Raw genomic sequence first — 12,760 nt, forward strand, 5'->3', positions numbered from 1 at the left:
AGAAAGATGCGCCAGGTGCACGTGGCCTCGAGCCACGCCCTGTGGGATAAAGGCGTGGAGGGGCCATCAAGGCCAAGCTGGGAACCTTGAGCAGCTCCTGGACTAACCCTCACCACCAGGGAGGGGCTGGCCTTAACCACCTTTCTCTGCCTCCTCGCTGCAAAACCAGCTTTGCAGCAATGAGCTTCAAGGGTCTGAGTGATGGTGAGTACGGGTGGGGAAGGACAGGAGGTGCCAGTCTCTTACTCCTGGGCATTGGACTTCAAGGGTGGTCTGAATCCGTAACTTCTTCCCTCTCCCAAGTTGTCCACGTGCTGTGCAGGCACTGTGCTGTGAACCCCCAGATCCAGTCATTGACAGTTGGCAGCCTGTAGGGGGTCAGTGACCCCTTGGAGCTGATGGGAGGGGGCCTCCCTTTGGAACCTGCAGTTTTGCTCACAGACCATTCATGGCCTCCAGCTCCCAGGCCTCACTCAGTTAAAGGCTGCGAAAGGTAAGTCAGCAGAAGATGCACAGGCACCCATCTCCCCCAAAGCCAAGACGCAGGGATGGGGGAGTCTGTCCTTAACTGTTCTTACGCAGAAAACCAATGTCCCGAAGGCTTTAGGGAGTAGGCCATAAAGAACGCCCACTCCAATGCCTGTGCTTCACGCAGCACTCAAATGCCCTCGAGTTAGTAACTGTAACTCTCGAGGTGGGGAATGTTTTGTTAGAACTGCATACCCAGTAAGGAAGACATCAGCCACATGTGCAAATTAGAATAAAATTAAAATTCAACCCCCTCTGCCACTTAAGCCACATTTCAAGTGCTTTATAGCCACAGGTGGCCAGAAGCTCCACTGCGACAAAGTTCTGGTGAACACGACTGGGTGAGAACAGGGTGGTAGCAAGGCTGGCCGGAAACACTACCCATTACTCCCTCACACAAAAGCCTTAGGGATGTAGTCCAATGGGGTTGGCAAGGTCTAGTTGTTATCTTGACTCCCCTCCTCCCCAGGGGACCTACCTGCACCACTAGGAGGTAGTGACTTGGCTATCTAATCTGAAGCTCTCTTGGCCCAAGAGGCCCTTATAGCAAGCCATGATGACAGATCATTTCCCTGCAATCCAGGGTTGGTAAACCTACAAAAGGGGTTTTTAAAAACGAAGCTTTGTGGGGACAGCCTCGCCACTCAATTGTTGTCTGTGGCTGCGTTCATGCTATGTTGGCAGAGCTGAGGGTCCCAACAGAGACCATCACACAATACCTACTCTGGCCTTTTACAGAAAGTTTACCAACTCTGACCCTAGCATAAGCCCAAACCACAAGAGAGATGTCTTACTTACACACCTCACCTTAGTAATTCAAGGAACCTTCAGGTGCTATGGCTTTGAGACGGAGTCTCCCTCACGCTGTCACCCAGGCTGGAGTGCAGTGGCACGATCTCGGCTCACTGCAACCTCTGCCTCCTGGGTTCAAGTGATTCTCTGGCCTCAGCCTCCCGAGCAGCTGGGACTGCAGGTGTCTGCCACCATGCCCGGCTAATTTTTGCGTTTTCAGTAGAGACAAGGTTTCACCATGCTGGCCAAGCTGGTCTTGAACTCCTGACCTCAAGTGATCCACCGATCTCAAGCCTCCCAAAGTGCTGGGATTACAGGTGTGAGCCACCGCATCCAGCCCAGGTGCTATAGGTTTTATCGCATTTGCTTTAACTGTGAAGGTGGTTTCACAGTTAAGACTTTAAACTACTCACAATTTCCATCCCTGGCACCATAAACATTTGCCTCACAGCAAATGAGTGATGTTATGTATGACGCCAAATGTCCTTGCCGTCTGGTGAAAGAGAAGCTGGGTCAGGGCCTCCATCAGGAAGCGATGGTGTCTAGACATGGCTTCTCGCCTTGTCACGGCACCTACGTTGCAGGGGACTCTGCCAGGTCCCATAGTGTCTCCCTTGGGCTTTGCTCACAGCACGAGCCACCGCGCCTGGCTGCTCTTCTCATTTTGAAACAAGACTGCTTCAGCTCGTTGCTCTTGTGTGAGGGCGCGGGAAGGGCCACTGTGACCGCAGGCCCTTGCTGTCACGCAGTGGTTTTCAGGGCTCCCCGCTGTGAAGACTCCGAATGCTGTCAACAGATGGCATCCACACCCCACAGAGGGAGAGGACACAATAGTCCCAGGGGTTACAGTGAGGCCGGGGAAGGGGAGTTCATTTTTCTTTCTTTAAAATTTCAGCTTGTCTCCCCAAAACCAGTTTAACAAACTCAAACTCCTGACACTGTAACTGCGAGTGAGTGGAAAAGGGAACGCGGCACACGACGGAAACATTACAACACGTTCTTTGGAAAAAGAGTCATTTAATACCTTAAGGGAGAGTAGGAACTTTCAGTTACCTAAGACTACAGCCAACCCCTAGCCCAGAACAAAAACAAGACACCTTAATGTTCGTTCAAAGACAAACCCACAGCGAACGGCTCTTGCACCCCTGCTCTAACTCCTCTTTCTGGGGGAGGAAGGAGGGAAGGGCCAGGTCCCCGGGGACCCTCACTCCCTGCTTTCTATCACACGGGTCACAAGGCAGCTCTCAGAGCAGAAGGCACACACACTGCAGTGGAAGTTGAGAAAGGAAGTCACTCCAAGGTACACACTGGCCCAGAGACCAGGAAACCGTGCCACGGAGCTGGAAGGCAAGGCCGATGGGACGGTGCGAGGACCACACCCACGACAGCGCCTGCCGCCCCGAAGGGCCTCGTGACACATCAGGTCACATCTCCAGTCATCTTATTTGTACACAGTTCTCTCCTGGAAAACCTTTTATTTCTTAAGAGTAAATGTGACTAGTTAGAGGCTAAAAAAAAAAAAAAAAAAGAAACAGGAGACCCTGCCCCCGCAAAACGGAATTAGAAGGAAAAGTACATCTCAGTGAAACCTTGTTACAAATGCCAAGGTTTCCCAGGCCTGTTTCCAGGGAGAGTAGAAATCTTCCTCCACTTCCACGTAACTCACTGAATTATAATTTTTATAGAAAATTTTATTCAACATACAACATTTTCCAGCAAAAAGGCAATATACAGGAAGAGTTGGTGTACACTGCTCCCACAGAAACAACCCAAAAAATACCGGAAAAGGATGAAAAATAAGAGTGATTTGCTGATTCTATTTTACTGCACTCAAAACTAGACACGCAGCTGGCATTAGCTCCAAAATAAAAGGAAACAGGGCTGGGACCGAAATAAAACTACACACAATGAATATCAACATCAGTGAAATTCACTTGCAGACTCACCCAACAAAAAGGAACCTCCTCCCAGTGGCAAATTGTACATGTTCATTCATTAAATATACAATTTCATTTTTCCTTTTTTTTTCATTTTTAACTTTTTTACAAAGTCGACAGCTTACTAACCACTAGTGAGCATGCCCTCTTGCTAAAAGGCTTTCTTGTTGTCTGTTCCACTTTAACGAAATTCTATTTATAATTCTTTCACCTGCTCGTATGAACTGTTGAGATCGTAAGTCTGCCAAGGCAGCAGAGTAAACCTTAATTGAATTTAACAATGTTCTTGATTTAATAAAAAAGACCCCCACAATGTCTGTCCGGACTGTATTCAGTGCATCCACTTTGCAAAGGGGCTGCAGACAGTAGTGGCTGACAAGGTGAGACGAGTTTATTAAAAAGCCCCCAGGTAGCTGGAGGAGGAGAACCCGAGGAAGGGCCGACAATGCACACAATGAAGGGAAGAGCGCTATTTATTAGGTTGTGAGTTTCTCTGTTTTGCCTTTACAGATGCACAAAAGGTCATTGAAAGTATAACTGAAGGAAATAGGTCAGACGAGCCTAAACACAAGACTTTCTAGCTGCAGGGCTGGTGCACGGGACCCCAGGAAGGCAGCCGAGCCACTCGTGCCCACAGACCTTGAGCCAGGGACCCCCGATCCACTAACCTCTTCTCCCCCATTGCGCTGACAGTTGCCTTGCACTGTGGTTACCATAAAATAACTCTCATTGGCATCCAAGCTTTATAAAAACACCTTCATTTTGCTCAAAAAGGGCAGTCAATAGATACAGAGAAGCCAAACTGAACAGCCTCAATAAAATAAAATTAACACCAGCAGCGAATCCTCTTGCTGAAGACTTCGGCTAGAGGGCACGTGCACCAAAGTTCTAGGCTGTTAAGGGGCCACCCACACACCGTCCTCGCCTTGAACACACCAGCTTGGAAATCAGTTATGGATTTTAATGGCCTTTTCAAGGTAAGTGTAGCGACTCCTCTTTGGGGCTTTGTTGAAGTGGTCGAGCCCTAGCCAAGGCCGAGGATGAGACATATTACCTGGTGGGGATGAAGAAAAGCAAGTGAGGCCACAGAGCAGCCCTGGAACCCCTCAGCGGGGTGGCGGCCAGTGAGGCATGCATCCCTGTGGCTCCCCAAGGGGTAAGTTCGCAGAGAAGCCAGGACCTGAGCTACACGCCCACCTAGAGCTAAGGAGGCCCACACCCTGACTGCGCCTCAGAGCCACTGCCCTCACAACCATGAGTCTCAATCACCCTGCACACACGTCCAAGCTTCTCTCCTTGAAGATCTCACAGGTTACAAAGGATGTAAGGATCTGTTAAGAACTCGTAGGTTATGGAATCCTATTGCTCCTGGTTCCACAGGTCGCCCAGTGGAGAGAGAGGAGCTGGCACTTGACCCTGGGGCTGCCCCTCCCAGCCCCAGACCACTTGTTTCTTAGTCTGAAACCCACACCAGCCCCCGGGGGCGAGAACCCTTACCGGGCTGTGGCTCAAAGTCTTTCAAATTTACTTCATACTCGTCTTCATTTATGTACTGGTGTCGGCCCATCATTACAATTGCAAATTTAAACTAAAAGAAAAAAAATTAAAACTCCTCCGTTATTTCTGTATATCAGCAAAACTCACATCTCTGGCAAAAAAGCCTAGGCCGCTATGCTAGGCAAGGCTTGAGCCTGTGGCCCGCCAAGCCCCCAGGAGGCCCCAGCTGCACACCTTCTCAAACTCCTTCTCCTGGATGTCCAGCAGGCTCTGGATTCGCTTCATCACTTCTCGAAAATGCTCGCCCTGGAATGGCAAAGGACACGTGCTCACACAGTCACTCCCAGCACCCCCAGGCCACGTCACGTGGCATCCGCCAGAACCAACGCCTAACCCCAGCAGGAGCGCAGATTCGGCAACAGCGGCCACTCAAAGGCTCCAGGTTTTGACGTGAGCCACTCGGCCAACCACAACGGCATACCTGGTGTATCCTCAGCAAAAACGGGATTCCGAACGTTCCGAAGACCTCTTTGTGGAAATGCGCCACTGTGACAAGCATCTCATTCTCTTTGTCTATGTCCACCTGGTCCAAAGGGATTTCCTGGGGACACGGACAACAGACACAGTTCTGTAAGTGCAAGTGACGTGGTCAAAGTGTCCACATCTCAATTCTCACACTACTCTAACCCGGAGGGTAAAGCCTATTTTTGCTAAAAAATGCCACACCTGGATCCAGCCAGAGTGATGGGCACTCATGGGAGTCTCAGCCAGAAGATATCCAAGTTTCTTCCCCCTCCCCCAAAAAACTGAATTTTAAGAGGCCAAATACTGTATTATCCCAGTTCCTGTGGAAATGTCAACAGCTCTAAATTCAAGTGATCCACAGTTTCTGTCTGGATTGGGTTGGTAACCCAAACCGAAGACTAATTTCTGTGCAAAAACACTGTAGGTCCGCTCATGGAATCATATACCTCGATTACTGGTATAAAAACACACATCAAGCTACTTGTACAACTTGCTGTGATATTTAAATATGCAGCAGATGGGGCTCATGAATTCTCTCTGGTGCCAACAGTGTCGGGGACAGATACCTCTATTCGAAACGTCCGGCTCGTTGCAGGAGATAAACATTCTAATAGTTCATCTTCTTGATGAACACCAATGATTTTGTAGCTTACAATTTCTAGCAGCCTGAACAGAGAGGAAAAAAAAAATAGGGCAAAATGAAGTCTATATATTCACATAAAAATAAAATGGTTTTCTAGAAAGAAATAAAGTTACCACGATATGTTTGTTTTTTTTTTTTTTCTTTTGAGACAGTCTCAATCTGTCGCCCAGGCTGGAGTGCAACAGCATGGTCTCAGCTCACTGCAACCTCCGCCTCCCGGGTTCAAGCAATTCTCCCACCTCAGCCTCCCGAGTAGTTGGGACTACAGGTGCATGCCACCACACTGGGCTGATTTTTGCATTTTTAGTAGAGACGGGGTTTCACCATGTTGGTTAGCCAGGATGGTCTCGAACTCCTGACCTCGTGATCCGCCCGCCTCGGCCTCCCGAAGTGCTGGGATTATAGGTGTGAGCCACCATGCCCAGCCTTTTTTTTTTTTTTTTTTTTAAAGAGGATCTGAAATATCAGAAACAGAGACTGGGGGCAAGGCACGGAGAGGGGGTCCCCTTGAAGCATAAGATTAAAGGGATCTGCTGGACAAAGTGGAAGTGGCCACATTTGGGCACAGAGATGTACAGACTGGGCCTCCGAAAGTTGTGTAAACCTTTCCCACAAGGAATTCACATTCAGCTGATAGAGGCGTTTTCCTCACTTACTCTTATTAGGTAATAGATTAGGGTCTCACTGTTTAATAATTGTTTTATTAAAACTAAAGAAAGTTTGGGAACCAAATGGCTCCAACAGCGACTACAGGGCAAAGTAGTGAGAATCATGCCCATCTCTCTGAAATAAACAATCAATTCAGGGGCTTCTTTCTACAGCCCAAATGTTGGCTAGATGGAACAGAAGTGACTCAATCTGTCAAATACAAAATCGGGAGTCACCCTTTCCAGTTTCAGTTCATCATTCAAATGGAATCATATCCTTCCTCTGTTTGGCTTTTCTATGGGAACTGCGCCTTTTTACTACAGCTAATGTTATCAGAAGATACAAGGGGAAGGAGGAAAAACGTGGCTTAATTGTGAAACACGCATAACCCTCTGTACCACAGCGGCTTGAGGGTTACCCCTGAGACTTGAAAAACTGGAGCAACACTGGGTCTGTGTTGAGCTTCTGTGCAACTGTCTTTGCAATGGAGGCACACCCCACTGAGTCTGGGAATGATGCGCATGGAAACCGGCTGGGTGATTTCCACCAACGCAACTGCAGAGGTCAGCGTTAACTGCCACCCCTAACTAAACGTCCACAATTGGGCTCAAGAAATACTTGCCTAAGTTTCCCTGATGCTTTCTCCCCAAGCTCCACGGCCTTTTTACATTCTTCTAACAGGTCCCGGACACACCCATGCTTGTCTGGATATAGTGTTATTTCCTAAGTAATGAAAAGATAAAATAAGTTCTTTCAAGAAAGCATAAAAGGTCTGCTACCACAAAGGAAGAGAGAAGAAAGTTGCATCATTGTTCTCAACTGTCCCCAGCTGGCCCCCATGTTCTTGCTCTCATTCCCACCCCAACTCCCTCATCTGTGAATTCACTCACAGTGAGAACACTGGCCCTAATCTAGGACCAACCAAATACTGACGGGAGGTTAACAAAAGTGGCCTTGATGCAAAAAGCCTGTCATTTACAGAACACCTTCTCAGGAAATGGTCCCGAAGGGTCACCCAGGGCCTTCCCAACTCTTAGCACAATGAGAAAGGAATGCTGGTCCAGATACAAGACCAGAGGCAGATTGTGGGCCTTCAGGGAGCTCAATTCTACAAAGGTGAGGCTATTTATGTCTTGAATTTTCCCTCTATACTTGTAGAGCTAGAAAGGGTGAGAGATCTGGCATCCGAATAGGCACGCAGACTTTTTTGAAGAACCACCTAATGCCTGTAATGCCAACACTCTGGGAGGCCGAGGCAGAAGGATGCTTGAGCCCAGGAGTTCAAGACCAGTCTGGGCAATATAGTGAGACCCTGTCTCTACAAAAAATATATATATATATAAAAATGAGCTGGGCGTGGTGACATACACCTGTAATCCTAGCTACTTGGGGGGCTGAGGTGGGAGGATCACCTGAGCCCAGGAGGTCTACGCTGTCGTGGGCTGTGATGGTGCCATTGCACTCCAGCCTGGGTGACAGAGCGAGACCCTGTCTCAAAAAAGAACCACCTAAAATGTGGCTGGATGTGTCTTCTGTTTGGAGCAAGCAGGTGACACTGGAGCTGTCTACACTAGCAGCTTGGGGAGTAAGCGCAGAGTCAAGGACTGCTCCGTTCACAGGCCTGCTGGACTCCCTGAGATCAGGCCGCGGCAGGAAGAGCTGGAGAAGGATCCTCCTCCTCAGCCGAGTGGCAATGCGCAAGCATCACAGTGGGACCCAGAAGGGAAGGGCTGGCTGCTGAATGGTTCCTTAGCTCAACATGTCATGCACCCCAGAGGCCTCAGGAGGTCTTGCTAGGAGGCAGGAAAGACTGGCCCAGGGCTCCCCCAGCCCCCATCATGTGCTGTTGTTTAGAGTGTTTTTCTGCGGTGCCTTAGTTTTAAATGTCTGGGGACAGGTAGAAACAATAAGCAAGTTCCAATAAAAATTAAAATTCATAGTATTAAAAAAACTTACCTCTTCCCTAAATTGGCTGTTTAACCATATACATTTAAAACTTCGCCTGTTCTCAAAGTCTGTGATTTTCATCTTAAGCTATTAAGAAAAGAAAGATTCACATCAGATACCGTCACCAAAACCCCAAGCCTTCTCTTTATGACCCATAGTTACATTAATTTGGACTCATACCTGCTGATAGTAAAGTTTCTTAGGTTGTCTAGGCTTGAAGAACTGTAGAAGATCTCTTAAAGTACCTTCATAATTATGTCTAAGAGGATTACCTGGGCCATCCCTATAACTACACAAGAAAACAGCATATAAATAAATGACTTGTTTATTTGCCTAAAAACAAATATCTGTGAGTGAGCATAAAAGCAAACCGCTGGCCTTACACCTGGTCTTGAAATTTGGACCTAGCATGGGGTTTAACTTAATACTCCTGTTTCCCGAGAACTAAGTCCCACTCGCTGTCACACTTGAATGCTCTCTGCAATAGTGAAAAAACACACAGCAGCCTGGCAGGACTGACCAGCTGGACACATGGGAGATGCACTGAGGATGTATCTAAAGTCAGTCTGGCTTTGGATGAGGCTGTCAATTATTTTAACATCTCAGAGTAATGTGATCAAGATGTGAGTGGTGACAATTCTGAAACTAAGCAAGAAATGGCATGTCAGGTGAAATGGCGAGCTAATTATTAAAATTAGTTCCAAGATGTTTCAATGAACTGTGGAAAGCATGCAGTCAAGACCAAGCAAGTGTCCGCACACGTGACTTACCCTTGAGACTTGAAAAACTGCAGCAACATTGGATCTGTGTTGAGCCTCTGTGCAACTGTCTTTGCAACCTGAGACACAGAAAGGAAGGTTCACATTTTGGGGAAAAATTGAAACTTGGTCATAAACTTCATGCTTAATTACTTAAAATGTGCTATGAGCAGCCTGAATCTAAATTCCCTAGAAATTTATTAAACAGGAATAAACTATATTATTCCCTAATGAATCACCATGGGAGTAGCATATCTGATGAAGATAACTTTGAAAAGGGTTTTCACTTTTAATGGTGAGGTCTACAGGTTCTTTTCTGATGGCGATTATTCTAGCTCCCATGGCAGAGAGCCTGAATCCATCAGTGGGAGATTTCCTCGGGCACAGCCCCTTCTGAACCAAAACCATGAGATAGCTTCTTCAACAAGCATTTTAAGAAAGAAATTTGTCTTTCTGGAGTGGGATCTGAAGAGGAAAGGAGCATTTATTAAATACCTGAAAATAATTCATTCTATTTGATAACGTAACCACAAATCCAGGATCATTAGGGATTGTTTTATCACAGAAAATGACATCAACGCGGTGGTAGAGATCTCGGAAATATTCCTTTGCGGTGGGTAATTCACTGTTATCATTTTCAGGGTCATCCCTGGTGGAGGGAGAAAGTTTGCAGTCTGAATCAAAGTCCATGGCAGGGGGTAGCTGGTAAAAATGGCATCATCTTTTACACAACAGTGACACCAACAGGCTCTCTTGTAAGATAAATTCAGGTTCCCCTTTGAAGGGGCCAGGCATCTGCCTGAGCTCCCTCTGTAAGCGAGGCAAGTATGCATGGGGATGCACTGAGCCAGGCGCAATGTAGTGGCTTTACATTCTCATCCCACTACAAAACAAAACCCCCTTAGGTAACAGCACCTGCTGTCCTCTACAGGAGCAGACCCAGACGCAGTGTCTTGCCCACAGACCTGACAGGTGGTAGAGCCCAGTCTCTGACCGTGAGTCAGCAAATCTGGGCTTTCGTGTACCATCGAGCCGCTTTCAGACACTGAGTGTCTAAGACCAAAGACTGGCTGGTTTACATGAAGACAGAATGAAATGAATTACCCAAGTAGGAACATTCTAAGGAGTTTCGATTTCATAAATCTTAGGGGAAGGAAGCAATTGTTCCCACTCTGCTAATAGTGGCCACGTGCACTTGAGACATTTTAAGGAATTTTTAAGGAATTGAGAAGAGCTTTGAGATGAAAATGTTCACCACACCTAATTTCAAAACCCAGAGAAAGCCTCTCAACAGAGTTACATTAAAAAAACAAAAACAAAAACGTGGCTCACGATCTAGGTACACATGTTTCTTGGTTCTACAACTTAAAAAAATCCTGAAATTAGTACAAAGTGATACAATCCTTCACAAAGTACATACTTCTGAAATACTATGATGTCACCATCCATTAGTTCATCAAGGGCTTTATCAAGAGACACGTCATAGTCCTGAATTCTCTCTGTTAAATTCGGTTTAACTTCCTACAGTGAAAGATATAAAATTGTTACACTGCAAAGTCTGTCTAACGTTTAATATGGCCAGATAGTCTTCCATGTACTTAAGTATTTTCTCTACACCCAATTCTATCCACCTTTTAAGTTAAAATGTTAACAGGAAAAGCTAAATGAATAAATCCACAAATATGTAACAATCAGATTTGATTCTAAAACAGGTTAAAAAAAAAATTCACAAATCTAAATGTCATTCTCAAGATCATCTGAGGCCCTGAGTTAGCTGGTAGACCTAACACTGTAACAAATTCGGGGTAAAAAGAACAAACAAAACCCTCCACAAACTACTAAGAATATACTAATTATGGAAAAATAAACCATCCAAACCTCATAGAGGATAAGGCTAGTATCTTGAATAAATCCTGCTCTGTCACACATAACTGGGAGCAAGTCACCTAGGAGAAAGAAGATATTTTAAATGTGTAGCTGTAATGTACTGAGCAAAATCTACTCAGAAGGCAAGTGCATGAAGGACTTACGTATTTTACAGGATATTGGTGTGTAGATATGCCCACAGTAATTCAAGCTCCGCGTTTTGGGATCATACATCTTCAAAAATAACATTACATCATCTACAAGGTTAATAAACAAGTTTTGTTAAGATCCAAACACTCAGCACAATGCTTAAAAAACAAACAAACAAACAAAAAAACAAAAAAAACCAGTAAGCTGAATAGCTCAATGACAAGTGAAATGACAGCTTAAGGTACCTAAAAGTTACTTCAGATGTGGCTTATTCACGAAGCTGAGGCTATTACCGCTGAGTTTCCAAACATCAGACCCATGGAAACCCACTACATTTAGACAGTCAAGACGGTACTGAGTGCAGCAAACTTAGAATTCCTAGTTCTGAGACCTGGACTGACTGGCTGGAAGAGCGTTGCCACGGGAAGATTGCGCATGGTCTTGTGTCTTTGCCAGAAGTGACCACTCACGGCAATAAAAGTCTGTCATTTTATAGCAAGGGTCAGCAAATTCCGATCCACCTGTTTTGTCGATAAAGTTGTACTGGAAGACAGCCAGCCCGTTCATTTATATATTCTTTGTGGCCGCCTTAGTACAGACAGAAAGGCCTGAAACGCCTGAGATATTGCCTATCTGGTCCCTGACAGACAACGTTTGCAACCCTGCTCTTTAGGATCTGACCAACGTGATTAGCACAGCACAGCAGCTGAGACTGAAGACAGGACAGGACGGCCCCACGTGGCTGCTACTGTCTCCGGGCCTCACAGGAAACTCGCAGCCAAGTCAGTCTTATTTGACTTCATCAGGAAGTCTAGTGAGCTTTTGTGGAATTGATCAACAGATCTTTCTGCAAGGGAAGAAGGCTTAACCCTGTGTGTTTAGAACAACAATCCAGGAATCCAACGCTACTGCTCTAAGTGCAGGCAGGCGTCTCGTGGGCACTTACGATCTTTATCAAACTTGGGTAAGGTCGCTCCACTAGCAGCCAGCTCGGGATCAACTGTTTCCAGGAATATTGTCCAAGGGTTTTCATTATCACTGAGCTCAATCATCTATTTCCAAAAGAGACGCTGATTTTAGAAGAGTCTAATGGCTTAGGTGACAGAGCGAAAAACTACAGTCAAGTATTGAAGAAAACGTCCAATTCTAGTTAAGTGGACCAAAGGGAAACAAGCTGCACTAAGTGCAGAGGACTAACGCCTTCTGCACGGTTCCAAACCAGATACGCTATTAACAATATTTACTGTTTTATTGCCGTCGGCTTCATTATCTAACATTGCTGGTCGTTTTGTTCCATTACTCCTTGCTTGCATGGGCCACAATCGAATTTGATCTTGTGGAAATCCCTGCAAAAAAATATTAAGAGTAGATTAAAATAAAAACACACTCATATTTTAGTCCTCTATATTACACACACATATGTATATACATATACATACATATACATATATAGTCAATGTTAAGACTGT

General features: G+C 46.0%; 1 protein-coding gene across 4 annotated transcripts in view; it reads right to left on the minus strand.

Moving 5' to 3' along the window:
• Nucleotides 1-2,990: 2,990 nt before the first annotated feature.
• Nucleotides 2,991-12,760, minus strand: part of USP7 (ubiquitin specific peptidase 7) — a 69,368-nt gene continuing 59,598 nt past the window's right edge. For all 4 annotated transcript variants that reach the window (XM_024349753.3, XM_016929384.3, XM_016929385.3 and 1 more), the window contains 15 exons: nucleotides 12,536-12,637; nucleotides 12,238-12,343; nucleotides 11,306-11,398; nucleotides 11,154-11,221; nucleotides 10,696-10,796; nucleotides 9,771-9,924; nucleotides 9,288-9,355; nucleotides 8,698-8,806; nucleotides 8,527-8,604; nucleotides 7,193-7,293; nucleotides 5,846-5,945; nucleotides 5,236-5,355; nucleotides 4,989-5,060; nucleotides 4,755-4,845; nucleotides 2,991-4,311 (listed from right to left, as the gene is read on the minus strand). In XM_024349753.3, the coding sequence (XP_024205521.1) occupies nucleotides 4,205-4,311; nucleotides 4,755-4,845; nucleotides 4,989-5,060; nucleotides 5,236-5,355; nucleotides 5,846-5,945; nucleotides 7,193-7,293; nucleotides 8,527-8,604; nucleotides 8,698-8,806; nucleotides 9,288-9,355; nucleotides 9,771-9,924; nucleotides 10,696-10,796; nucleotides 11,154-11,221; nucleotides 11,306-11,398; nucleotides 12,238-12,343; nucleotides 12,536-12,637 (1,470 nt within the window). In that variant the 3' untranslated portion in view covers nucleotides 2,991-4,204. The remainder of the gene's footprint in view (nucleotides 4,312-4,754; nucleotides 4,846-4,988; nucleotides 5,061-5,235; nucleotides 5,356-5,845; nucleotides 5,946-7,192; nucleotides 7,294-8,526; nucleotides 8,605-8,697; nucleotides 8,807-9,287; nucleotides 9,356-9,770; nucleotides 9,925-10,695; nucleotides 10,797-11,153; nucleotides 11,222-11,305; nucleotides 11,399-12,237; nucleotides 12,344-12,535; nucleotides 12,638-12,760) is intronic.

The sequence above is a fragment of the Pan troglodytes genome, chromosome 18, assembly GCF_028858775.2.
Source record: "Pan troglodytes isolate AG18354 chromosome 18, NHGRI_mPanTro3-v2.0_pri, whole genome shotgun sequence".
NCBI lineage: Eukaryota > Metazoa > Chordata > Mammalia > Primates > Hominidae > Pan > Pan troglodytes.